Below are 26,097 nucleotides of genomic sequence, written 5' to 3' on the forward strand. Positions count from 1 at the left end.
CGTTTCAGATGGAGATGAGTCCACAGAGCAGTGGACCGAACCTTAATATGATGCTGTCATGAAAATGAATTCCTACAAAAAACTTCCTATCACCAGCCCTAAGGATTTCAGACCCATCCACAGCAGTGAAGTGTTTTGGGAGGCTAGTACAAAGTCACATAAAGTCATACCTCCTCCCCACTCTGGATCAACATCAATTTGCCTATAGAGCTAACAGGTCTTCAGGAGATGCCGCTGCATTTAGTAATAGTAATGACACTGCATTGACTTATCTAGAATGCCCCAGTTCCATGAGGATGGTGTTCGTTGATTTCAACTCGGCATTTGACTCCATCATCCACAGTAAACTGGTGTCCAAACTCTTGGAGGGGACCTGGGCATTAGCCAGTCCACCTGCAGCTGGATTATTGAATCACCTTGTTGTTGAATTGCGCTATATAAATCTTTCAAAAGCACAAATGGAATCCTGACACCACAACACCAGACCCCTTTTCCCCTTTTGCTGCACCTTGAAATTCTTCCATGAAACTGCTAAACAGAATCAGGGATTAGTATTGGTGGGTAGGGTGGACTAGAGTCCAACTCTCACCTGGAACAAATCTGACTTAATACGGGCAATGAAGAACCAACTCTGGGATTTAGATGACCTGTGGCAACAGACGCTGTACTCCATATTCCCTGACAATCCCCCTCAGGATACCCTGAAAGATCCAGTCAAATGCCTTCTCAAAGGCCACAAAACATATGCAGATGTTAAGTAAAGTCCCAGAGGTCAACTGGAGCCAGTCCAATGTTCAATGGCCATCATAGAATTCTTATTGTTCCTCCTGATTCTGAGGTATGACTATCAAAAGGACTCTCTTCTCCAGCAGCCTTGCATAGACCTAACCTGGAGGCTGAGGACTGGGATTCCCCTGGAACTGGAACTGGAACACACCTCCTGTTCAGTACTCGAGTTGTAAAAAAAAATCAGGGGGGATGGTGGATTTTATCATATGGGGACAGATAATTTTTGCTGATTACAAATAATATAATATATTACAAATAATAGCAGTGACCAAAACACCTGCAGAAATACTGCAGGAATGACATAGCAGCAGTTAAATGCAGCCTTCTGTAAGCTTTAAATATCCACTGGGCTTACATCAAATACATGAAAACACAACAATTAAAAACTGTTTTCTGAACTTATCAATATGCCTCTGTCCTTGGAAAGTAAAATGGATCACTGCAAAAACTCAAAATCTTAACAAGAATATTTGTCTTATTTCTAGTTAAAATGTCTCATTTTAGTATTTTAGTAAAAAAAAACTCATTACACTTAAAACAAGACTCATCACTGGAAAAAACAACAATTTCCATCTGTTTCAAGTAGATTTTCACTTGAAATAAGTAGAAAAATCTGCCAGTGGAATATTTTTTTTGCTTGTAATGAGAAGATAAATCTTGTCCCACTGGCAGATTTTCCTACTTATTTCAAGCGAAAATTTACCTGAAACAGAGAAAATTGTCACATTTCTCTGGCGATGACTCTAAATGTTGAAATAGCAGTAAAACCACATTCATTGATGAAATGACATAAGGGATTGAAAGGGGGGATGGCAGTTTTACAGGGGGGGCTGATTTGGACCGTTTTTATTTCAGGGGGGGATGCCATCCCCCCTCATCCCCCCTCAACTCGAGTACTGCTCCTGTTCCACCCCAGTCTGTCAATCCAGAAAAACTTTCTCTAGTGTCCCTAACAGGCATGGCAACTAAAACAGTGACATCCTGTGACATCTAGGGCCTTGAGCAACTCAGGATCAACCTAATCCACCTTTGGAACCCTCCCATCTCAGTTACCTAAGTCCCAGTAATCATCTGAGCTCTCCTTATAGTCCCCAGACTTAATTTCTTCTGTGGTAGATATGTTGGTAGGATTGAAAAGATCTTTAAGTATTTGTGGCAGGGTGGAGGTGCTGCAGCCACTCAGGTGATGGGTCACAGGTGTGGCCCATCAACCTCTCCACCCTGCCAGCCTTGATAAGGCAGGGCTGGACAGCAGCAACAGGGCCGACGGAGGAGCTGCTGGTGATCGGTGTGTTGCTGTGCTTGTGCACGTGTGGGTGTTCGGAATAAAAAGGGTTCTGCACTAAACTCTGTGTCCTCTCTATCCTGTCGGTCGGGCCCCGTAGCACTCGCCGTGCTACAGTATTCCTTTCACCACCTGAGCCACCTGAGGGTTTGGTATAATCTTAATCGAGCTGACTGAAAGCTGAACTGAGTTTTTACCCCGGCTGCAGTCTACTTGGCCTGTTGATACCTGCCAGCTGTCTCAAGCCTATGACAGCTTCCCTCACCTCAGATGTCCACCACCTAGTTCAGTAATTACCACCATGGAAAGTACCCGTGATTCCTCAGGATGATCCAACTGATCCAACTCAGCACCACATGGTGATTGATTGACAGATAGCCTACTCTCTTCATCTAAGAGTCTGAAACCTATGGCATAATGCCCAACAACGCTATAAAGTTGGTCACCAAACTGCCACTGCACCACAAAAATGAAATCTGAATAATTACAGTTAAAGGAGCTTGAGGCTCCTTTTAAGAAATGAGACTCTCTAGCGCCACCCTTCACCACGACGGCCATTGGGGGTACTGCAGCCAACAGTGAAGCCGGCACGGGAGAACGGGGAGAACGTGCATGCAGCGTCATGTGACGTCACATCCGCCGCCCAGCGCGGGAAATTCGGGACCGAATTGCAGCACATTTTGCAGCACACAGCCTGTTCAAGGCAAAGGAGAGATACACTAGAGGGATCATTCTTTTGGGTTTGGAACGCTTCATCTGACATTATTACTAGAAAACTTAAAATGTATAGGGATTTTTTTCATAAATCTTGCCACAATCCGGCCTCAAGCTCCTTTAAGCACTGAGGCCTCAATCTTTTGATTTGCAGTTGCATAAAAGTATAAAATCAGTTACATAACATAATAAATTCTGTTACATAAATGTATGCTGTCTGGGAAAACCATGACAAGAAAATATAGATTATATATATAAAAATATATAAAAAAATATGTATATATATTTAGGACAACAGTAGCACATAGATGTTTTCTAAAGTCAGAAGTTGGTGTGGATGTGGTGCTGAACCAGATGTGAATGCGACTGAGTCCCAAAGACTCACAAAGTCGTAGTTTAAACCAGAATTCTGTCAGACCTGATCCATCATGGAGCGACTGGATGTCAGAGCGTGGACCCGTCTGTAGCGCCCCCTGCTGTATTTGTCCTGGATGAATTTTGATCTCTCCTCTTCTGAAGACTCCGGCCGCAGCTGGTCTGCCGCTGGTACAGCTGGAGCCCACACCTGATTGGCCAGCCGGTTGCCATAGAGAATGAAAAGCTGGAAAGAAAAAAGAGGAAAGATTGGTGTGACTGGTTCTGCCCGCCTCCCCACCAGCTCAGTTAGCTCAGACCTCTCCTCACCTGTACCAGTGGCTCTGTCCAGACCTTGCTATCCATCTTCAGACTCCGGACCTTGGACAGGTTGGTGCTGAGACCTCGATGTTGACCTGAGAACAGACCAACTCTCTGAGTGGGATGTGTTACACTTTATTGACTGAACAAAAACTCAAGTAAAATGCAGAAAAAGTCTGGGCAATATCAAGTTCCCTCTAATTGATGTGTGAACAAGAACGGTTTGTATTGAAGTGTTTCCGGGAGAAAACTTCTTCTTATAAAAGGAACATGGAAGCATGACTGAAGTTCACAAAACTGCAACTGAACGAACTAGCAGACTTCTGGAACAATGTCTTATGGACAGATGAGACCAAAGTGGAGATGTTTGGTCCAGGGTCGGCGTCATGGGGGGTCATTCGCAGGCCATGCCCCCCCAAATGAGTTATTGTGCCCCCCCACAAGCAGGCCAAGCCTTGGTACCAAACTTTGTATTTTATTGATTACTTATCTTATTGAACGTGAAATCAACCTTCATAAATTACATTTAATTAAAACCCGTGCTTATTAATCACAAAACACAGGTTAAACATCATGACCAAATCCGCTCCGACCCGGTGTGTCAGTATCAGCGCAGACAGACTGCAGCTTCGCCTGAATTATGGTTCCGCGTTAAATCGACGGCGTACGTGTGCGTCGCCGCGTACCCTACGCCGTAGGTTCTGCGTTGGTGTGACGCGGAACCATAAATCAGCCACCGGGAGCAAGGGGTTGGGGGAGCTGGGTTGATGTTGATCCGCGGACCAAACTTGTTAAGGAGCATCAAACTCACTCTTATCTACGCGGAAATAATGCTAAAATATAAAGAAGGCGTCCCAAAGTGTGATCTATGGTGAAATAGGAAAATTAAGATGTGCAACTCTTCTAAAGGTGAGACATGCATTTAATTGACTTCATGGCGCCAGCCTTGGCGTTTATTATTACGCAAATGTGGAATGTTTGGGTCTGTCTAATTTCGCCAAATTAAATTTGGAGATTCACCGTTCACATTTTTATGTGTATGCGTTGTATGAGAGAGAGATGGAGAGGGCGAGGGAGGGAGGGAGGGAGAGACGTGGCCTGTACGTCGTTGTTTTTTGTTTTTTTGCAGTTTGGGTGCACAATACACACTTGTGTGTGTGTGTATTAAAAAGAGATTTTGCAGTATGTTGTGTAATTGAAACTGATTTGCTGTGATTGTTGATGGCAAACTCATATTAAGCATTTACATCATATTGCGTTCTTGAACGGCAGTTTGTGCCCCCGCGCTGGTTATAATGTGCCCCCCAATTAGATCTGTTCTGCCGCCGACTCTGGTTTGGTCTTAATGTCCAGAAAACAGCAGTTCAGCAGAAACACCTCAGATCCACTGTCAAGCACGGTGATGGAGGGATCATGGTCTGGACTTGGACACCTGTCAGTCATTGAGTGAACATGAAGTCCTCTACAGACCCGAGTCTTCTAGAGACAAATGTGAGGACATCTGTCACTTGAATGTGAAAACTGACACCTCTGAGACCAGAAGATGGTAGTAAATCCCCTCCCACATCATCTGAACGCCAGCAGAAGATGAAATAATTATGGTGACACCAAAACCTCCACCTCAACATGTTAGATGTGACGTGAGCTTGTACCTGCGCAGTTGTGACAGATGACCAGCAGCAGGTTGACTGACGCCCACTCAGGGTTGGCCTCGCCGCAGTCGCCACACACCTTGTTGTAAGGGTTTTCCCAGAGACGCAGCGCCACCTGGCTGCAGGACAGAGCGCTTTGGATTGTAGAAGACAGGGAGCTCATCCAGTTGGACAAATCCTTTGACGAATCAACAGAGCAGCTGCAGACAGGGGGCGGAGTCACAAACAGGAATGTTTACATCCCTCTACCAAACAAAAAGGTGTCATTTGCTGTGGCGTCTCTGGCATGAAAAGTCCAGTGGGGCACAAAAGACTCTTTAGTTATACGTAGCGTCTCATTTTTCTGTGACGTCACAGAAAAATGAGAGGTCGTCAAACTAAATTTAGGGTAGGGATGCCCCGATACCAATACTGGTATCGGTATCTGGGCCGATACTGCTCTGGTATACTCGTACTTGCAAAAATTCTCAGATACCACGCACCGATACCACTTCATTGTTGTTGTAGTTACTGATAAGTGACTCTAGGGGGAGATGTTGAGCCGCAGTCAGCGTGGTGATGAGAAGAGAGTGATACCCATGAGTGAGACTGGCAGCGCCATTTCCGGCAAGATAGCGAGAATTAATGCAAGCGGGATGTCAGCAGTGTGGACATAAGCAAGGCAGACTGCAAGCTACGTGCTGCTAAGGTGTCAAGAGGAGGAGAGGAGAATACGTTGTTTAATAACAGCAACTTGATAAAACATCTCAAGACGCATCATAAAGCTGAGTATATGGAGTTTGCTGATGCTACTGCAAGACCACAACAGCCAACATTAGCTCAGGTTCTGCAAAAGCGAAAGAACATGACAAGGGACAACCCACGGGCCATTAAAATAACGGAGGCTCTAACCCGTTATATAGCGCTGGATGAGCAGCCACTGTCAGTTGGAGAAGACAAAGGATTTCACCGTCTTCTTGACGCACTCCAGCCGCGATATGATGTTTCATTGATATGTTATGTTTGATATTTTCTTAAATGTGAAGACAGTGCCAGTGTGGAGACTTTTTATTTACACAGAAAGATTATTCTTTGTTTAAAATAGTTATTCTACTCATTTTATTTATTTTTATTGAATTTATCTGTTGCAAATAAAACCTGCCTTCCAATTCATTGCATTTTTCATTGCATTTTTAGCCTAACTATTTTTGTGGTAGAAGTATCGTATTGGTACTCGGTATCGGCAAGTACACAAATTAAAATACTCATACTCGTACTCGTTGTGAAAAAAATGGTATCGGGGCATCCCTAGTAATAACGGCAGTGTTATCGCTACGTCTAAATGATTGTGCCGCACTGCTAAACCAAAATAAAAGCATGTCCTGCCCAAAGACTGCATAAAACAGTCCTACCACCCGCCAAAACTAATGTACATCACATACTAACATAACTCAGTATTTTAATCGGTTGGTCTCAGTGTGGGGCCGTCGTAATTGTGGCCTACAGTGATCTACCAAGGCCGTGTTGGACATGTGCACTGTCATTTTAAGCGGTTCTTTTACTCAAACAAGCACCAAATAGCGCCAGCCTAATTTTCAGGTGCTTTGTGACGAATAAACTTACTAATCCTGTCGACATTGTGACAAATACCTTTGAAAATATATGTGCACAAATATAAACAACAGAATCGTCTTTGTAAGAGAATCTGGCTTCATATATCTGCGATAACGACAGATTCTGTTACACTTACTTCAAGGCAGCATATTGCTCCATGACGACATCTGGTGGGGCCTGGCCCCACTGGCCCCAAATGCAGAGACGCCAGTGGGCATGTGATGGACAGGGGGAAAGAAAAAGACACATACTTGAAGCTCTTGTATGGTGTGATGAGCAAAAATGAGTGTTTCCCCGTCTGCTTCACCGACGCCAAGCTCAGGGGAACCGAGAAGGAGGCCACGCCCAGCAGGTAGCCCTCCTTGTTGGGGTAAATCCAGAGGTCGTGACCCCAGACGGCGGCATATACACTCCTCCTTGGGTCCTTTATCGTGATTTGTCCATGCAGCTGTGAAGGCGTGGGCCCTGGTGTACCTCGAGTCGCCAGGAGAGATGTGAGCCAGCCTTCCTTAACCTCTGATGAAACAATGGAAAAGCAAATTCAGCCGATCTGAAGATAACTTCAGGGTCTTTTATATAAAACCATGAAAACCAAATCAGGTGTTTCTGAATGTCCTCACCATCGTTGTGAGCCAAGAAGTCATAGTGCTTCTTCCTGAAGAACACGGAGAACCGGCCTTTGTCCTGAGACTTTACATTGGTGATACTTGATACGTGGAACAGAACCTCACTGAACCGGTCCTGATCAATGGAAAAAAACACATCCCGCAGTCAGTAGAAATACAGGTGAGACACCTAAGACAGGTGAGACAGGTCAGATAGGTGAGACAGTTAAGAAAGCTTAGACAAAAAAGACAGGGGAGAAAAGCCAACTCACTGTTCGTTTTTTCCAGAGAGACATCAGCTGTCCATCCAGCACTGCCCACAAAACATTGTGTCTGAGAAGAGACAAAGAAAATGGGACTTACCATCCCCCACTTCTCATCCATCCATCCATTCTTCCATCCCCTTGCATTCTACAAACCACTCAATGTGCACTAAAGACTACTAAAACAGTACTACTAAAATTACAGACCACTAGAACAGGACTATAGTCTTAGTATATATACTCTATAGTATTATGTTACCTGAACCCTTTCCAGACGTCGAGCCAGCTGGTTCGGACCACTGCACTCTGAGGAGATGAATTTCTGCTGGCTCCCTTCTTCCTGGAGACCCGGATGGTGGCCACCCTGCAGAACCAGGACACTTCAACTCTCTGAACATCTTCAGCATTACAAATCCAAGTCATACGTTTGTGTCATACTTGGTTTTCACATAATTTTACAGCAGTTTCCAGTGTATCATCTATCTGACGTCACCAGTGTTGGTCAAGTTACTTTGAAAAAGTAATTAGTTACTGATTAATGATTACTGAACCAAAAAAGTAATCCCGTTACTTTACTGATTACTTATTTTCAAAAGTAATTAGTTACATTACTAGTTACTTTACTTAGTTACTTTTCAAAAACATGATGCACAACCTGAATACACTTTACTGGAACAATATAAAATAATAGAACTTTCAGTTTAAGCGGCGACGCTCACCGTACGGCGCGCGTCGCCGCGTACCCTACGCCATACCCTACGCCGTACCCTACGCCGTACCCTACGGCGTATGCTCTGCGTCGATTTAACGCGGAACCATAATTCAGGCTTGACTTTGCGCCGCACATACGTCAGTATGAGCGGCGCAAAGTCATGAGATATTTTCACAAAACAAATAGTGCATTTAGTAACGCAGCCTTCTTTCAGAAAAGTAAAGGTAATCTAATTACTGTTTTTGCAATTGTAATCCCTTACTTTACTTGTTACTTGAAAAAAGTAATCGGATTACAGTAACGCGTTACTTCTAACGCGTTACTGCCCATCACTGGACGTCACAGTGTCTGACATCACAGTGTCTGACATCACAGAGTCTGACGTCACTGCGTTATCAGGAAGAGGACAATTGTGGACTTGGCTGAGGAGTCCTTCTAGCTTTGTTCGCTCCCCAGACAAGGTTCTATTTGAGTCTTTTTTCAGTAAAACTCCATAGTGATGGAGATGTTCAGACTCTCTAGAGGATATGTGGTGCTAAGCTGTTACACTCCAAAATAAGACAAATCTGTGGATGTGAGGCTCAAATCTAAGTTGAATAAAATGAATCTAACTGAGATAGCCTGACGGTGAATCAGGACCATTTGGGAACATTTTCGGGCTTTTATGAGCTCAGCTGGGTAATCCTGGATAACCTTATTTCGCTGATGACCTTTGTCACTTTACCTTGGGGTCTTCTGTTTCGCTGGTTTTTTTATTTTGTTGGGAGGACGGGGAGGCGCCGGTCGCATGGGTATCAAACGTCCTAAATGACTGGAAGAGATTCTGTAACAAACACACAAATCCAAATTGTAGCTTTAGTTGCAGAACCTACAGAACCTATTGCCTTTGCAGTAAAACAAACACACCTGTTGGTTGGGTCCGAGTTTCCATCTACTGATGCTTCAGGTCCAGAGGGGGCGGGGCTGGGCCCTGTATCCTCCTCCTCATTGGACGACTCTGTGTCAGCTTCATCTTGGTTGGCCAAGCAGGCCAGCACGGTGACGTATGGGTTTTCTCCTTTGGAAGATGAAACTGGAACCAGAACAAAACCAGAATCACAAACAGAACCCAGAATAGGACAAAGACAAGGACTTTCATGTCCTCTGGTACCTTCTTCTGTGCCCTCTGCAGCGCCTGCTAGAGGTGGCAATTGGACTCCTGAAGCTGGGTCTAAAGATCCCGTCACCAGCTGTGACAGCACTCCAACATCTGGAAACAGACCAAAACAATCAGAAGGAACAAGGCTCAGTTTCCATGGCAACTGGGATGAATCTCTGTCATCTTGACTCTTGTGAACAGAAAACAGATTCTATTGTCCTGCATGAGGATTTAAATTTTAATTAAAAACGTCTTTTTGCTTGATAACTTTTGAACGCCACTCTTCAATAAAGCTAAAGGGACGTTTTTTGCAGTCTTGAATTGATGCTATTTATTAAACTAGCAGATATTTAAAAAACGGTGTCTGTTACTGACAGATGGGTTAACTTGATTAACTTTACAGGTTTACTTGCGGATAACTTTTAAGTGAAACCATGTTTGAATCAAACTTTGACTTGGATTAAGCGATTAGTTGTCTATGTGTTAACGTGCAGGTTATCATTTCAGCTGTTCATTAACATCCTCTGTCTATCTAATAGGCCTGTGTTGAAAAAAATCGATTTTCCGATTCTAAATTGATTCTCATATTAATTCCTAAAAATCGATTCGTATGCCTAAAGATGGATTTTTTTTTAATCATTTTATTACAACTTTTGGTATTTTTTTATTTATGCCCAAAAAAGGAATGTTTTGTTGGATACGAGAATAACTTGTGCCATGTTTTTGCCTTTAAATATTTTTAAAGGTATGAAAACATTAAAGTTTTCAGTTATAATTGCATACATTGTCTATATGTATTTGCTTTATATACTGTCTTGGGGTTACATTTGTGAAAAATGCTAAAAGCCAAATTCTCAAAAATGGGAAAAATAAAACTGATTTCATACTGTTATTTACTGTTTGGTGCCCTGGATCTGTTTGGTAATTCTGCCACACGATGTTTCTGAAAGCAGTTCTATCAGCATTCTGGGAGCTGATTGGTCCTTACAGCATCATTAGCTGCAATACTTGCTGTTGAATCTCAATATAATACTAGTATTCATTTGTTGCACAACTACAGTCATATAATTCATGCAACAGCTGAAAAATGTTTTTTGATAACATTAACCCAAATCAATATCGGAATCAAATCGAATCGGATCGAATCAAAGCGTGATAATCGATTCTGAATCTTAAGAATTGGAATCAAATCGATTCTTTACATTTGAATCGATCCCCAGCCCTAATATCTAATACTAAATAAAGAGCCATGAACGTCTGGTTTAAACTGGTTTAAACTGGTTTTAACTGGTCAGATGTTGACAATCTGTTTGATCCAACAACTGATCGGTCCTGATTTTTGATTTGATTAAAATATTTTACCTATGGGAGTTTCTCCAGCTCCAGTGCTCATCAGGTGGTGGGGTTCAACAGGTGAGTGGGGCGGGGCTGATGGATTAGCAACACCGGTAATAATCCCTGCTAAACTGGGTATATTAGCCAGTGAACTAGCTATGTCGTGGAAACTTGCAGCACCGGTGTCAGCAGCAGGTTCAGGTGTGATGGGGGCAGGGTTTAATACTTTTGCAGTAGGGTTGCCCATAGGGTTAGCAACTTCTGTTAAATCAGGTGCAGAGATGCTGCTAGCCAAGGCGTCTATGGAGGGAGGAGCTGGCGGGGCCGAGGGGGTTGAGGAGGAGGAGTCTCCGAGGGCGGCAGCCACCCCCGCCAGCGACGGGATGTTGGCGGTGATGATGTCAGTGACACTGGCCAAAGTCGGGAAGGCGGCCTGGGTTGACGGAGCAAGCGAAGAAAGAGGAGGAGCATCTTTATCTGCTGGAGGAGAAAAGTGACATTGTCAGCTGAAAGACTGATACCATTGGCAATCAGACAAACGGGCCTTTCTATTCAGCTGTAGTTCTTAAAGTCTCCACCAGGGGTAGCCTTACCTTTACTTGGGTTTTGGTCTTCAGACAGGCCAGCAGAACCTGGTCATGTCACTGTGGAGGAGCACCTCTGCACCCCACATATTCACAGGTCTTTCTCACATAATTGCCAGAGACTAATTGCCATTCCTTTTAAAATGTCACCAGCATGTCAAGCGCCCAGCTCGAGGTAAAAATATACAAGGCCATGTCTACAGCACCATCAAGCATGTGCACAGAGCCATTAGCCAACTTGCTAAAAACAATCCAAAAGCAGCTCCTCATCCCTTTCAGTCCTTCACAAACTTTGACTCTGCTGTCACAGGAGACTACGACTCAACCCAACTGGCAGAGAAGGGTTGGAACAAACCTGCAGGTCCTGCCTCCAACAACAAGACATCTTCCAAGAACATGAGGTGAGGAAGGAGCTCAGATCACTGAGCCCCGGGAAAGCATTTGGTCCAGACAGAGTACCAGAAGAGTCCTTGGAGCATGTTCTGGCCAGTTGTCCCAGGTCCTGTCACTGACATTAGCTATCATTCCATCTTGCCTAAAGTCATCCACAATCTTTCCAGAACCCATAGATCCAGCTGCAGTTACCTCCAAAGACTTCCTCCTCATTGCTCAACTCCCATCATAACGAACCACTTGGAGAGACTGGCTTTACACCCCCCCCCCCCCCCCCAGACCTCTTACATCAGTTAGCCCATAGGAAAAAAAGGTCCACTGATGACCCCTATAGTGTGAGAGGGTGCGGCAGGTGTCGGCAACCATTCTTTTTCTGAGGTTTTAGTCACCATTGAGTAGAATGACTCAGACAGAACCGGCTGAAGCTGATCAGATCTTCAGCGTCTCTACATTCAGACAAAACAAGTGATAAACCGGTTTGATTGTTCTACTGAAAAATAGCAACAGCTGGAAACAATGTGGATCCACAGGTTTTACAGTAAATGACACGACGAGGCTCGTTAAAGACGTGTGAAAGAGAACAAAGCAGAATGAGGACATCATCAGTCAGAAGCTTGTTTGAGCCTATAGCACGTTAGCAGCTACCTTATTTCACATTACATTACATTAATTATTACAAATAACCGTCTCTATTTTTTTTTTTTTTTTTTTTTTTTTTTTTTTACCTTGTCTGCACACATATTATTGATTGATACCATGACGGTAGAAACCAAAAGTGTATATGTGTGCATTATTACTATATTTAATATATATACATATATATACGCACACATATGCGTACACATACATAAATATACACATACAAACCCAGTGTTTTTTTTTTTTTTGGGGGGGGGGGGGTGACGACCTCCACTGCCAATCCAGGAAGCAGGAACACACGGAGACACACGTCAAGCACTGGAAATCTGCAACAAAAAACCACAAACAAAGCACGAAACCGGCACGGAGCCAACCAAAACAATAACAGCAATCGACCTAAATCTTGAGATCTGATCGCAGTCTGAGCTAAGCTATCGCTACCGTTACCTAAACCCAAAAACTAGAGAGCCAGCATGCAGGTGAACAAGCCAGTGTGTATGTCTATGTGTGTGTGTGTATATGTATATGATCATACGTGTGTGTGTGTGTGTGTGTGTGTGTGTGTAAATGCATGTGACTAAGTGACTATATGTGTGTGTGTGTGTGTGTGTGTGTGTATGTGTGTATGTGTATGTGTATGTGTGTGTGTGTGTGTGTGTGTGTGTGTGTGTGTGTGTGTGTGTGTGTGTGTGTGTGTGTGTGTGTGTGTGTGTGTGTGTGTAATAAACCAAACAAAGCTCCACCTGAAGTGTATCTATAGTGGGGGAGGGGGGGGAGCAACCCCGCCACCCGCGAGACCAGAGGCCGACACGGAAGAGCCCGGAACCCAGGCCACCAGCAACCCCACAGAGGGGAGAAGTAGGAGGGAGGCAACCCACCGCCTGCGAGCCCCCCCCCCCCCCCCGGCGGCGGCCGAGGGGGGCCGACGGCGCGGGAAGAAGCAGCCAGGGATCCCGTGGCGGCGGACCGTGACCCAGGCAATCCCCGGCCACCCGGTCCGGGCCGGACACGCGGCCAGGAGGCCCTCACCCTTCAGGCCAACGACCCCCACCCGGCAGGGGGCCAGCCTGCCCGGAGAGACAGAGCCGCCCCGGCCGCCGACGCGGGCAGGCGCACCCGTCCCCCACAAAAGTGGCCCTCCAAGACCAGAGGGGCGCCCCGCCGCAGAGGCAGCGGGGGGGGACCGGAGACGGGCCCGGAGAGAGGGAACCCCCCAACAAGGCGACACCCGTGCAGGCCCGACAACGGAGGGCCCCAGACCCAGGCATCCCATTCATTCATCCATTCACCTATCCGATACCTATACTAATAATAATATAATATACTATACATAATAATAATACTAATAATAATAATAATAATAATAATAATACCAATAATAATAATAACCATCTTTGTATAACCGTCTCTATTTAAGTATTAAAACATATACACTCATTGCTACTGTGGACAAATCTGCCTTCGGGACAAGAAAAAACACTGGTTTGTCTCCATCAGACAGAAACATCCTTTTCTTTCCCTTCTATGTATCTTTAATTTCCTTCCCTCTTCATAAATTGTACTTTTCTTGGATGTTTTTATTTCATATCCATATAATAACCATAAAACGGTTGCAGAAAACAACTTCATTAGCGATACTTCACTCTGCTGGGTGGATGTCCTCATGAGTCCATGAGTATATAACTATACAACTTTGTTCTAAGTTCAGAATGATATACACCAAATCCAGTAAAACCAAGACAACATCTGTTCTTCTTGACTTTGTTAATATTTCTTTGTTTAGACTGTCATTAATGTCTTTTTGGTTCCTCCTTATCCATCAGCTATTGTGTCTGGTCAGCTCCCAGCTGTGCTGAGCTGGGAGCTGATGAGCTGGTGTAACGCGTTACACCAGCTCATCTGCGTTACTTGTTACTGCGTTACAAAGTAACGCGTTACAAAGTAACGCGTTACTGTAACGACATTACATTCGCCAGTAACGCAGTAATGTAACGCGTTACAGTTGTAATTTGGGTAATCCCGTTATAGTTACTCTAAGACAAAACAAAATACGTTACTTAAGTTACTTTAAGCTTAAGCTTACTTTAAGCTTTTCAGCTACAGCTACTTCAACTACATACAACGGGAGAACAGAAAAGAAAATCAAACTTGCCTTTCATGCGTCTTCACGCGTTGCGCAACACTTGTCTGACTTAAGGCTGATTTATGGTTCCGCGTTAAATCGACGCAGAGCCTACGGCGTAGGGTACGCGGCGACGCACACCGCAAGATGCGCGTCGCCGCGTACCCTACGCCGTATGTTCTCCGTTGGTGTAACGCAGAACCATAAATCAGCCTTTAACGTGATCTTACGGGATTTTCTGGGATTTTCCGGGACTTCTGGTGCTGATCTGGGCACTGCAGTAATAAGGTTCCAACTACAGGACTGTCTCAGAAAATTAGAATATTGTGATAAAGTTCTTTATTTTCTGTTATGCAATTAAGAAAAAACAAAATTGTCATACATTCTGGATTCATTACAAATCAACTGAAATATTGCAAGCCTTTAATTATTTTAATATTGATGATTATGGCTTACAGTTTAAGATTAAGATTCCCAGAATATTATAATTTTTTGAGATAGGATATTTGAGTTTTCTTAAGCTGTAAACCATGATCAGCAATATTAAAATAATAAAAGGCTTGCAATATTTCAGTTGATTTGTAATGAATCCAGAATGTATGACATTTTTGTTTTTGTAATTGCATTACAGAAAATCACAATATTCTAATTTTCTGAGACAGTCCTGTTCATTGGCAATCGAGTTATGGTGCAGCTCAGGTGATATTGCAGAGTAATCCAAAAGTAATGTAACTAGTAATGTAACTAATTACTTTCAGCAACCAGTAACTAAGTAGTGTAAGGGATTACTTTTTTTAAAGTAACTAGTAATATGTAATGGATTACTTTTTTTGAGTAACTACCCCAACACTGATCACTTGTCAACAGAGCACTAATCCTACAGCCTAAACATGAGCGGGAGTTATAAACACAAAAGTGGACGTTGTTAGCAGCGATTCATCCCTGGGCCTGGGCTGCCAAAAGCTGCATCATGGTCAGAGAGCAGGTTTACAGGTAGCTACAGTTAGAACAATCACAGACACACACTGTCAGCAAGAAAATGGGAGTTTGTGGTAAATTGCTGCAAAGGGGGCCTGGTCATATGCCCCGCCCCCCGGCCCGGCTCTGATATGTTCCGCTACTGATCACTAGGGTCCGGATCCAGACCTGCAGTTCCTCCACTGACCACTAACACTTTAACACTGACCTCCGTGTTAAAATGTTAAACTTTATATCAGAAAGAAACATGCTTACAGTCTTGTACTAAAATAGTTTCCATTGTAAGATTTCACATCCTTGATGACTATATGGAGGATTTATGTACTTCAGGCAAAATTATATTTAACCACCAGTTTATGCAGCATTAGAGATGTTGGTTTTTGATTGACATCCTGTTTCTAATATTTTTCGGACTGCAATTTCTGAAAAACTAGAACTTATGATGGCTTCTGTCTGGTCATGTTGAGGTGCAGCAGGTTGTCAACAATGTCATGTTTTCAGGTTCAAGTTTGAAATAGAGCTTTGAGCTTTAGGAAATTAACTGTTCATGTGTTTCCAGGTCAGTGCAGTTTGATTCCCATCAGCATGTTGAAAGTGTCACTGCAGTGATTCCATCTGAAGCAGTAAATACCTGACACATTTGGAGGTGTGTACCTGTGTTCTGATGAGCGCCATTGGGGGAAGCTGGGTCCAGGTTTCTACCACTCAAGTCTCTGAAACACAAACGTTAAGGTGACGTCAACTTTTCTGTGTTTGGGTTTAAAGGATTGTTCTGTACAATGACAGGTGCACTCACCTGTCCAGTGAGGAGATGGAGCTCCGGCTGCCCCTCATATACCGAGACCGAGGCTTTGGGATTGGAGGAGTTGAAAGAGGAGAAGGAGGAGAAGGAGGAGAAGGAGGAGAAGGAGGGGAAGGAGGAGAAGGAGTCATCTGTGGAGGAAGACAAGGAACAGTTTAGCTGGTTTAACTGGTTTTATTTCACCCTAAAATATGATCTGATCTCCATCAAAGTAAAAGACAAGCACATTGTTTTTTTAGGGATTATTCCTCAGTTAAATCACTAACTCTTTTATTAGATGGTGATGTTATAAGAGACTTCAAAGTACCTCTAAACCTCCAAACTTATGTCATTAAAGCAAACATTAACTCCATCTGCTGATTGGTCTTTTAAGCTCCAATCACAGGTCAGCGCCGCCCCTCTTAGAGCAGATTCATTTTAAAAAAACAACCAACCTCCTGCTGTCACTGTGGCAACGTAACTGGCAGCAATGCAATTGGTTTAGGAAGGCAATCAATAACAGCAGACGGGTTTAATCCATGTGGAGACCACTGCGTTGTTTAGGATTTGGAGTCAGATCACTAGCTGCTCGTTGTCCCGGCGACGAAGAGGAAGAAGAGAGGTGATCAGCCCTTTTCAGCGTCGCTCCGAGATTCCAGAATGATCTGACTGTAAACATCCCTTTCTTTCTTTAAATCCTCTCTTAAAACTTATACATTTTTTTTGGCTATTAACTCATTTCGAGACAGCAGTTTTATCTGGATTTTAATTTGTGGCGTGTCAGCACACTCTTTTAGGTTATTTCATCTAATGTTGTTTTGTTTTTTTTTGTCCCAGGCAGGCTGTTTAACTTACATTTTATCTTTTTACTGTTTGGCTTTGATTTGTTGACTTTATTGTTCAAAACTGTCAAACTCTATTCAATTCTTCTCTTGTTTTGTAAAACTGATATTTACTCTCTTAGGGTCTAATTTACTAAAGGTTTGCGTGCGTAAAAACGTGTGCAAACTTGACATCACCCGCAAACCAATGTGCAAGCTGATCTACTAACAGCGTGCAAAGAGGACTGCACCTCTCAAATGAGCGAAATAGCACACGCTGTTCATTTAGTACTTTTGCCCTGATGAATAATCAATATGGGGCGTACCCGCCAGAAATCGCTAAATACTGGGAGGGGAAGATGCAAATAGGTTCATTTACCACACGCAATGAGATTTACCAAGCCTGAAAGTTATTGCAGGGATTGTGATTGCGTCTGTATTTAATACTTTCAAAAGGAAGGTGCTAATCTGCCCAGCATTACGCATCGATGGCTGCTGTTATTGTGGCAAGGAGGCGACATCACCAAAATCAAAGAATACGCAGAGAGAGTCTTTATTCTGCTGCATGCTATTTTAAAAATGGTTGCACAAGTTTTATTAAAGGCCACTTTTTCTTTAGTTCTTCGTCTTATATCTTGCCACCTTCTTTTAACCTCATCTGCCGTTCTTTTTGTCTTACCAACTGCATTTATTCTATCGCAGATTTTCTCCCATATTGCGTTTCTTTTGGTAATGTTTAAATTTCTTTGCTGTAGTTCATGAATGTGTTTATTTGCCTCTTCCACTAATATCTCTAACTCCAACTCGTCAAATTTAATTTTGCGCTTGCGGCTATCTTGCTTTCCATCCAGACTCTCCATGGCGCAAACCGTAAGACACGCAATACCTCATTTAAATACTGCGGTTTGCACGTGTTATCAATTGCGCAAGCATTCTTAGTTGATCACCCGCAAAACACACAACAACAGCACGTGCAAACTTTTTCAGTGCATACGCAATTTAGTACTCTTTATTTAGGATCTTAGTAAATCAGGCCCTTAGTGTCCAGACTTTGATCAGCTGCATTGGTTTTAATAAAGAGCTTCACAAATAAATTTGAGTTGAGCTGAGCGGAGGACTAACATGAAAGAGAGGATTTAGTCTGCAGGATCTAACAGACAAGAGTTTCAGAGAAACCGTCAAAGTAAAACAACATGATTGATCAGTGTGATTAGAGATCAAAACTGCAGAATATGAGGGCTTTAAAGGCACATTCCTGAGTTTCATCAACCCAGTCTGTTATTAGATGCCCGGGTTTTCAAATTTTTGAGTAAAAACAAAATATTTGTCTGCAAAAAAATGGTAATTAATCTTCGGCTTCTGGGGTAACGTCAGCGGCTGTTGCACTACAAAATAGTAGTATAACAGTTTAAGATGAGTTTGAACCTTTGAAAGTCAAGAAAAGCTGAATAAGCTTGTTGTTCCTGTCCTTCTCTGATCAATAGATCCTGGAAGATCTTGTTGAAGTCAATGTAGCCGGTATGTCCACGAGTTTAATCTACCTTCAATAAATATATAAAAATGATAATAGTGTGTGTCCTCATCTTGAATCTATTGTATTGATCAGATCACATCTAATATTAAATACATGCAAAAGAACTAGTTCATTCTAAGAGGTTGGCTGGCTTGTTCTTGCCTCTGTATTTGTCAGTTATTGATTCCTGGTTCTTGATTATTTGCGTGTCACCTATTATCAATTGTTAATAATCAATAGCTGGTGTCAATTGGAATGACACAGAAGCCTCGATCACAAGAAAAATATCATTTCCTAATGATCCTGTTCCTAAACCTGGTCACCTAAACCTGATCCTGATCTTAAACCTGGTCCTGGTTCTAAATCTCATTTTGGTCCTAAACCTGATCCCAATTCTAAACTTGATCCTTGTCTTTAACCTGACCCTGGTCCTATATCTGGTTCTAAACCTGATCATGATTACAATCAGCACTGAACTTTATCCTAATAATTAATTCTGGACTCTGATCAGCCTGATCACAGAAACTTTGTCTAGATGTCTAGAACTGATCATAAACCATCCAGACACGGGCATATTAAATTCACTACGATCAAATTCAATCCGTCAATCAATCATCCAGACAAAAAGAAACCACCTGTGGTCATCTTACCTTGCTGTGATGTCCTCTTTTGTCAGAATTCTTGCGTCCAGCACCTGTCTCTCTGTGTGCCGGTTCACCTTGTTCAGTTCCGTGTCTTCATATCTTGTGTCTTTCTTCGTCACATGTTGGGTGGAGCTGTTGTTGTTATAAATCTGCACTCATAAAAAGTCTCTGTTAAACCCACTTGGCTGCTTTTCACCTGCCTTTTTAAGAACAGGCTTACCTGGAAGGTTCTGGTCTGGATTTACCTGAACTGTACAGAACTCTGAAGGTTCTGGTCCAGTCTGGCTCACCTGGTACACCTGGACTCTACAGAACTTTAAAGGTTCCAGTCTGGTCTGACTACACGAACAGAGTAGTGTCAAAGTTGCAGGTGACAAGGACGGCAGTGGTCCCAGTGCAGAACCCTGTGGACTGTATCATTAAATCTGGTTTGTGGAACAGACACATTGTGACTAAATACAGTTTACAAATCAATAATTTCAAATTAATAAATATCTAAAGACATCAAAGTGAGTAAATGTGTTGATCATGTGCTTTCCCATCAGCGCGTCCTGCCACCCTGGACCCTTGGATGGCCCTGAACCTCAGATTGTAAACACTAGCTGGATCAATAATATGATCGCCCTCATTCATATGTCATACGTACCTGTCTGACACAACACATCTGCAGTTCCTCTACAGACCAACAGGGTCTGGATCCAGACCCACAGTCCCCCTACTGACCACTGGGGTCCACTGGCTCCTCAAGTGTGGACTGACCACCGAAGGAGCTAGGGATCATGGTCAACTTCGATTGACATAATCAATTCCAGCCAGCTTCTAGGTCTGTTTGTTTCATTCTTGTACAACGTGGGGCCATGCAGTACGAGGAAAAAGAGGCTTTGAAAAAACAACACAGGAAGTGTGTCCAGTCCGAACCTTGGAGCAGGTCAACACTGATATGAAAAATTGACCAGGAGAATCACATGGACCAACAAGATATGACTTGTCTTAACTGACAGTTTTACAGTGAACTCTGACTGGTTCAACCTGCTGCAGGAATGTGGACGGGGCATCTAGAGCTTACATGTGCAGGTGTGTGTTTGTGAGTCATACTGATAACTGTGTGTGTGTGTGTGTGTGTGTGTGTGTGTGTGTGTGTGTGTGTGTGTGTGTGTGTGTGTGTGTGTGTGTGTGTGTGTGTGTGTGTGTGCGCGCGCCCGTCCTCTCCTGTCTCCAGGGCCCGCACACTACTGAAATACACAGAGAGTGATTAGACACACCCGTGTACCATCAGCTGTTCCAGCCGCGTCACCTGTGCGCCACTCCCCCGCACTCCCTCTCTCCCCTGCAGACCATGCCCCAATCCTGCACCCTGCCACACCCACTAACAACCTGGCAGTGACTGGCTGGGAGTGGACTGCTTAAGTAGCAGCCCAGGGCTGATTGGAGATGCAGAGCAGGCGTGGAAGTCGGGAGAAACCATAGTGATAGATGAGGAGGCGGAGCTTGCAGGTGAGTGAGGCAGGTTTGGAGCTGAAGTGGATGTGACAGAGAGTTTTTAGATGTTTTTGAAGACAATGCTTAGAGAGGCTTTCTGCATTTAGTCATTGAGGTTTTTCAGGAACTAAACCTGAAAACTGCTTTTGAGTTTTGGGTCTGTTTGCATCAGTGACATCTTCAGGATGTTATAGCTCCATGTGGAACAGTTGCTGAGCTGTGCGTGTGCGTACAAGGACATATATCAAGAAAAATGATGGATCTGGATGATTGACACTTCTATATATTCTTCATGGCTGATAAACTCAACAAAGACAAATCCACGCCACTGCAAGAATGATCATTTCAAAATTAAGAAAAGATGATCTGGGGTGTAACTGGTATAAATATACACCCACTGGCAACTTTACTAGCTACACCTTCCTAGAATCGGGTTGGACTCCCTTTTACCTTTAGAACTGCCTTAATCCTTCGTGTCATAGATTCAACAAGGTACAGGAAACATTCCTGAGAGAGTTTGGTCCATATTGACATGATAGCATCATGCTGCAGATGCAGATGCAGATCCATGATGCGAATCTCCCGTTCCACCACATCCCAAAGGTGCTCTATTGGATTGAAATCTGGGGACTTTGGAGGCCATTTGAGTAGTAACTCATTGTCATGTTCAAGAAACCACTCTGAGATGATTCGAGCTTTATGACATGGCGTGTTATCCTGCTGGAAGTAACCATCAGAAGATGGTACACTGTGGTCATAAAGGGATGGACATGGTCAGCAACAATACTCAGGTAGGCTGTGGTGTTGACACAATGCTCAATTGGTACTAATGGGCCCAAAGTGTGCCAGGAAAATATTCCCCACACCATTACACCACCAGCCACAACCTGAACCGTTTTTCCAATCTTCTGTTGTCCAGTTTTGGTGAGCCTATGCGAATTGTCGCCTTGATTTCCTGTTCTTAGCTGACAGGAGTGGCCCCCGGTGTGGTCTTCTGCTGCTGTAGCCCATCCGCCTCGAGGTTCGACAAGTTGTGCATTCAGAAATGCTATTCCGCATAGCTTGGTTGTAACGAGTGGTTATTTGAGTTATTGATGACTTTCTATCAGCTCGAACCAGCCTTGCCATTCTCCTCTGACATCAACAGGGCATTTGCGCCCACAGAACTGCCGCTCACTGTATATTTTATCTTTTTCTGACCATTCTCTGTAAACTCTAGAGATGATTGTGAGTGAAAATCCCAGTAGAGCAGCAGTTTGTGAAATACTCAGACCAGCCATGCCTCAAAGTAACTTGAATCGCCTTTCGTCTTGACCATGTCTACATGCCTAAATGCATTGAATTGCTACCATGGGATTGGCTGATTAGAAATTTGCGTTAACGAGCAGTTGGAGAGGTGTACCTAATAAAGTGGCCGGTGAGTGTAATTTGTCTTGTTATATGTTCAGGTAACTGCTCATGTGTTCACTGACTGACACCTGGTGGTGAAGTCAAGATATTCTGTGTTTTCAGTGGCAGGAATAAAAAACAAAAACAAAACATGGCATTTTCCAGGCAGATAGCGGTCTCGAAGGTCACGGTGTAGGGTATACACAATGCTGGGATCTCACGGGCTACCAAGAAGAAAGCTATCCAGTCCACCATGGACACAACAGAAAGGACTTCCAGGTGACTCCAGAGCAGAGGACCATGGTCCAGTTCTGCTGGGACAAAGGTCTGGATACTGGCTGGGCTGAGTAATTCTTCTTAATTAGGTGGTTTTAGAGGAGGAACCTCTGAAACAAGCCTGGAAAGGTGGGTTTAATTAATGTTTCTAAAAAGACGCCTGTGTCTTGTCTGTGAATCAGAATCACTTCCATTAAATTAATTAAAAATCTAATTAAAACCATCAAAGGTACATAGCCACCACTGATTTAGCACTGATCACTTGATGGATCTGCTGATTCGTCCGTTTCAAACATGCTTCATTTAATCACTTTACTGTAAAACAAACACACTCAGCAGCAGCAGATGACTGCCGCGAGCTGGAGCCACTTCACTTCCTGTCGGGGGTGGGGGTGGGGGGGTGGACAGATTGAAAACAGCCGTTCTCCCTCTCAAAATCTGAGGGTATGTCTCTCGCTCTTTTTTCCCCTCAGAACTTTACTCTCTCTCTCTCTCTCTCTCTCTCTCTCTCACACACACACACACTCTGAGTGCTGGTCTCTCTCTCTCTCTCTCTCTCTCTCTCTCTCTCTCTCTCTCTCTCTCTGTTAGTGATGGTCTCTCTCTCTCTCACACACACACACACACACACACACTCTGAGTGCTGGTCTCTCTCTCTCTCTCTCTCTCTCTCTAACTGAGAGCGCTGGTCTCTTGCCCTCTGTTGCTCTCCCTCTCACCGTGAGTGTTGGTCTCTCGCCCTTTCTCTCTCCCACTGTGAGTCAGTCTGGTTTCCATTCGTCGTCCGTCTGGAATGAACTGAAGAGAAGGAGGAGAAAAACAAAGCTGAAAACAGAGGAAAACGAGTCAGAAGGGTGAAGAGGGAGAAAAGAGGAGGAAGAGGTGAAACGAGAAGAAAAGCAGCATCAGAAGGTTTGAACAAACTAAAAGTCCATCTTTCCGTTAATTTCTTTCCTCACATTCACCACAGTACTACTGTATACTGTCTACTACCACTACTACTACTTCTTCCCTCAGGTGTCTCCACAGCTGATCACCTGTCTCTACGTCTTCCTTATCTTCCTTTATCAATCCATATTTCCCTCCACTTTCACCCAGATATTTTTTCTCTGGTCTTCTTCTCCTGCATGTAGCTTTAGCTCCACCATCCTTATGTGTTCTCCATCTCCTCTTCATGACTTTGGACCATAACAATCTGATCCAGAGGAGTCAATCCAGACTGTCTCAGGCTGGACCAGAGGAGTCCAGAGTCTGGTTGGTCCTCAGATGCCATCTGACCTCGATACATGCCTTGGATCTCATAGATGTCCTGGACCTTATACATTTTCTGGACCTCATACATGTCCTGGACCTTATACATTTTCTGGACCTCATACATGTCCTGGACCTTGTACATCTCTGGACCTTATACCGTACATGTCTTGGACCTTGCCATATTAAGAGATCACTTAAGCCGCTTCTGGGTTGGTCTGGAAGGTTGTGGGTTGGTCTGGAAGAACCTGGATCAGTCTGGAATGGTTCAAGGGTTTAAGGCTGCTAGCCAGGACTAACCGGAGGACACCAGCTGGACTGGCTCGAGCTTATCAACTTCTTCCTCTTGTAATAACTGGATCCTTCTGGTCTTGGATAGTTGAACTGTCAGGATGTTTTGTACAGCACTGTTTCTTTCTTCTGGAGGATGAGCTTCAGGATCCAGACAGTTGGGAGGACCTGGACTTCCAGGCTTTAGTCCTGATGCTATCTGGTCCTGCCGCCTGGTTGATATTTTTCCATCCTCCTCATTGGACCACAAATATGTCTTAATTATGTAAAGACCTGAGTGATGTGAATTTCCTGTTATTAACTGAGATTGTTGTGATTGGACCTGACTTCTTCAGGAAGTCTAGTTATCTCATTGCTCTGGATGGCATTACAGCAGCTTGTCAGATTCAGCAGCAAGTCCTGCATGATTATGTTCACAAACATGTCCATGTGTTTCCTAGATGTGAATTTGACTGCAGTGATGCTGATGACTGTTACCCCCACCACAACTCAATTTGATTCGAAGGATCTCGTTGTTCCTTATCAGCCCAGAAAAATGTGCCACTCTCAGAATTCCACTCCACTCATTTGTCCTTTAAATCACAAAAGCAAGTTTCTAGAACACCTGTCTTTCATCTCTTAAACTTTAGTAAAGGACATATTCTGATCCAGGAGGTAGAGAAGATCATATAAGGGTACTTCTGTCATCTCCAGAAACAAAACACTGGAAAAAGTCGGAAAGAGCCCAGAACTGGTGCTGCTACAGTTATGTCTCAGAAGACTTGGAACGTCTCCAAACAACTCCTGATGACATAAACAGGTCAGCATGGTGTTTCACTACGGCAACAGACCTTCAGATCAAAGACTGTGGAAGAAGAACTGGACACGCCCTCTAGGGTGTCATTCACAGGTTTCAGAAGAGTGTTTTTCCTTGTACTGCACAGCGCTGTGTTGGAAGTGGGTGGAACTAGCAGACCTGGAAGCTGACTGGAACAGTCCCACCTTAGTTCAGTCACAGGTAGATATTTTAACTGGGCTGACTTAGCTCATGCTAACCTGTGAATCTAATTAATATGTCTTTACATTCATTATTATTACAGAGAGGCGGTTTGTGTCCTGGAGGCTTGTGTCAGGACACTCAACATTAGTGAGGACCTCTCATGGACTAGACACACAGCACTGCAGCTGTAAAAGCTGCCTATAAGAGCCTTTACTACCAGAGGAAACTCAGGAAGTTTGGATTTGTCACCACCACTCTGAACCTTCCACAGATGCACCATTGAGAGGGTTATGACTGGCTCCATGATGGAACTACAACAGCTGCTCTTCTGCTGACAGGAAATCACTCCAGAGGGTCATGAAGACAGCTGAGCACATCACTGGCAGTAAGCTCCCCTCTGCAGACCATCTTTGAGAATGGTAGCCTCAGGAACATGGAGAGGATTCTCAGAGCCACCTCCTACCCCACTCATGGAGTTTTGCTGCTGCAGCAATCTGGGAGATGCTATTGGACCATCTGTGAACAAACCACCAGACTAAAAGATATCCTTTACTCCACTGCAATCAAAAGCAGACTTCACACACTACCTCTGTACAGATACACAAAAAAAGTTAATTTTTCTTTTTGTCTATTCTCATAGCTTCATGTTTTTACTTTCTTGGAGTATCATTATTATTATTATTATTATTAAATGCATGCCTTGTCATAAGTTCTTCATTGCTCAGTATAACCCTGCCTTACTACTGTGTACATGGAAATTATCACTATAAACATGTGGGCATTAAAGGCACAGTTCTTCGCTGGTTCCAGTTTTACTTGGCAGACAGGAGTTTCGCTATTTGGGCCAGTTTTCCTCACCACTTACCTGAGGGTTACTGCAAGGTTCCATTTTAGGCCAGTTCTTTTTTCTCTGTCTATGCTTCCTTCGGGATTCATTTATCAAAAGCACCATGTTGATTTTCACTGTTTTGCTGCTGATCTGCAAATTAATTTGCCCATGGAGACGAAGGGCAATGAGTCTATTCAACCTCTGGGAACTGTCTTAAGGAGATACATTTCTTAAATTTGTTATATAATGAGATGTAAATAATTGTTTTTGGTCAATCTGACATTTTGGATGGTTGTGACAGTGTAGTTGGCCCATTATCTGTGTACTCTCAGTAATTTCTGAGAAGTGTTGGTGTGATTATTGACTC

The 26,097-nt window shown here is 43.7% G+C and overlaps 2 protein-coding genes across 4 annotated transcripts in view; one reads left to right on the forward strand and one right to left on the reverse strand.

The window, feature by feature from the left end:
• Window positions 1–19,524, reverse strand: part of LOC133460012 (arf-GAP with Rho-GAP domain, ANK repeat and PH domain-containing protein 1) — a 31,933-nt gene extending 12,409 nt beyond the window's left edge. The window contains exons 1-15 of one of the 3 annotated variants that reach the window (XM_061740476.1): window positions 19,482–19,524; window positions 19,243–19,385; window positions 16,274–16,410; window positions 16,132–16,190; window positions 10,789–11,241; window positions 9,439–9,537; window positions 9,212–9,360; window positions 9,013–9,113; window positions 7,836–7,940; window positions 7,586–7,646; window positions 7,329–7,449; window positions 6,960–7,224; window positions 5,116–5,315; window positions 3,473–3,558; window positions 3,207–3,389 (exon numbers count right to left, since the gene is read on the reverse strand). In XM_061740476.1, coding sequence (XP_061596460.1) covers window positions 3,207–3,389; window positions 3,473–3,558; window positions 5,116–5,315; window positions 6,960–7,224; window positions 7,329–7,449; window positions 7,586–7,646; window positions 7,836–7,940; window positions 9,013–9,113; window positions 9,212–9,360; window positions 9,439–9,537; window positions 10,789–11,241; window positions 16,132–16,190; window positions 16,274–16,410 — 2,019 coding nt within the window. In that variant the 5' untranslated portion in view covers window positions 19,243–19,385; window positions 19,482–19,524. Of the gene's footprint in view, window positions 1–3,206; window positions 3,390–3,472; window positions 3,559–5,115; window positions 5,316–6,959; window positions 7,225–7,328; window positions 7,450–7,585; window positions 7,647–7,835; window positions 7,941–9,012; window positions 9,114–9,194; window positions 9,361–9,438; window positions 9,538–10,788; window positions 11,242–16,131; window positions 16,191–16,273; window positions 16,411–19,242; window positions 19,386–19,481 lie in introns of all 3 variants that reach the window. The other 2 variants (XM_061740475.1, XM_061740474.1) reach the window with 2 other exon arrangements.
• Window positions 19,525–23,091: 3,567 nt separating this feature from the next.
• Window positions 23,092–26,097, forward strand: part of LOC133460013 (platelet-derived growth factor receptor beta-like) — a 32,132-nt gene continuing 29,126 nt past the window's right edge. Inside the window, exon 1 of the mRNA XM_061740477.1 lies at window positions 23,092–23,292. The gene's annotated coding sequence lies outside the window, so the exon portion shown is untranslated. The remainder of the gene's footprint in view (window positions 23,293–26,097) is intronic.

This window comes from Cololabis saira, chromosome 14 (genome assembly GCF_033807715.1).
Source record: "Cololabis saira isolate AMF1-May2022 chromosome 14, fColSai1.1, whole genome shotgun sequence".
NCBI lineage: Eukaryota > Metazoa > Chordata > Actinopteri > Beloniformes > Belonidae > Cololabis > Cololabis saira.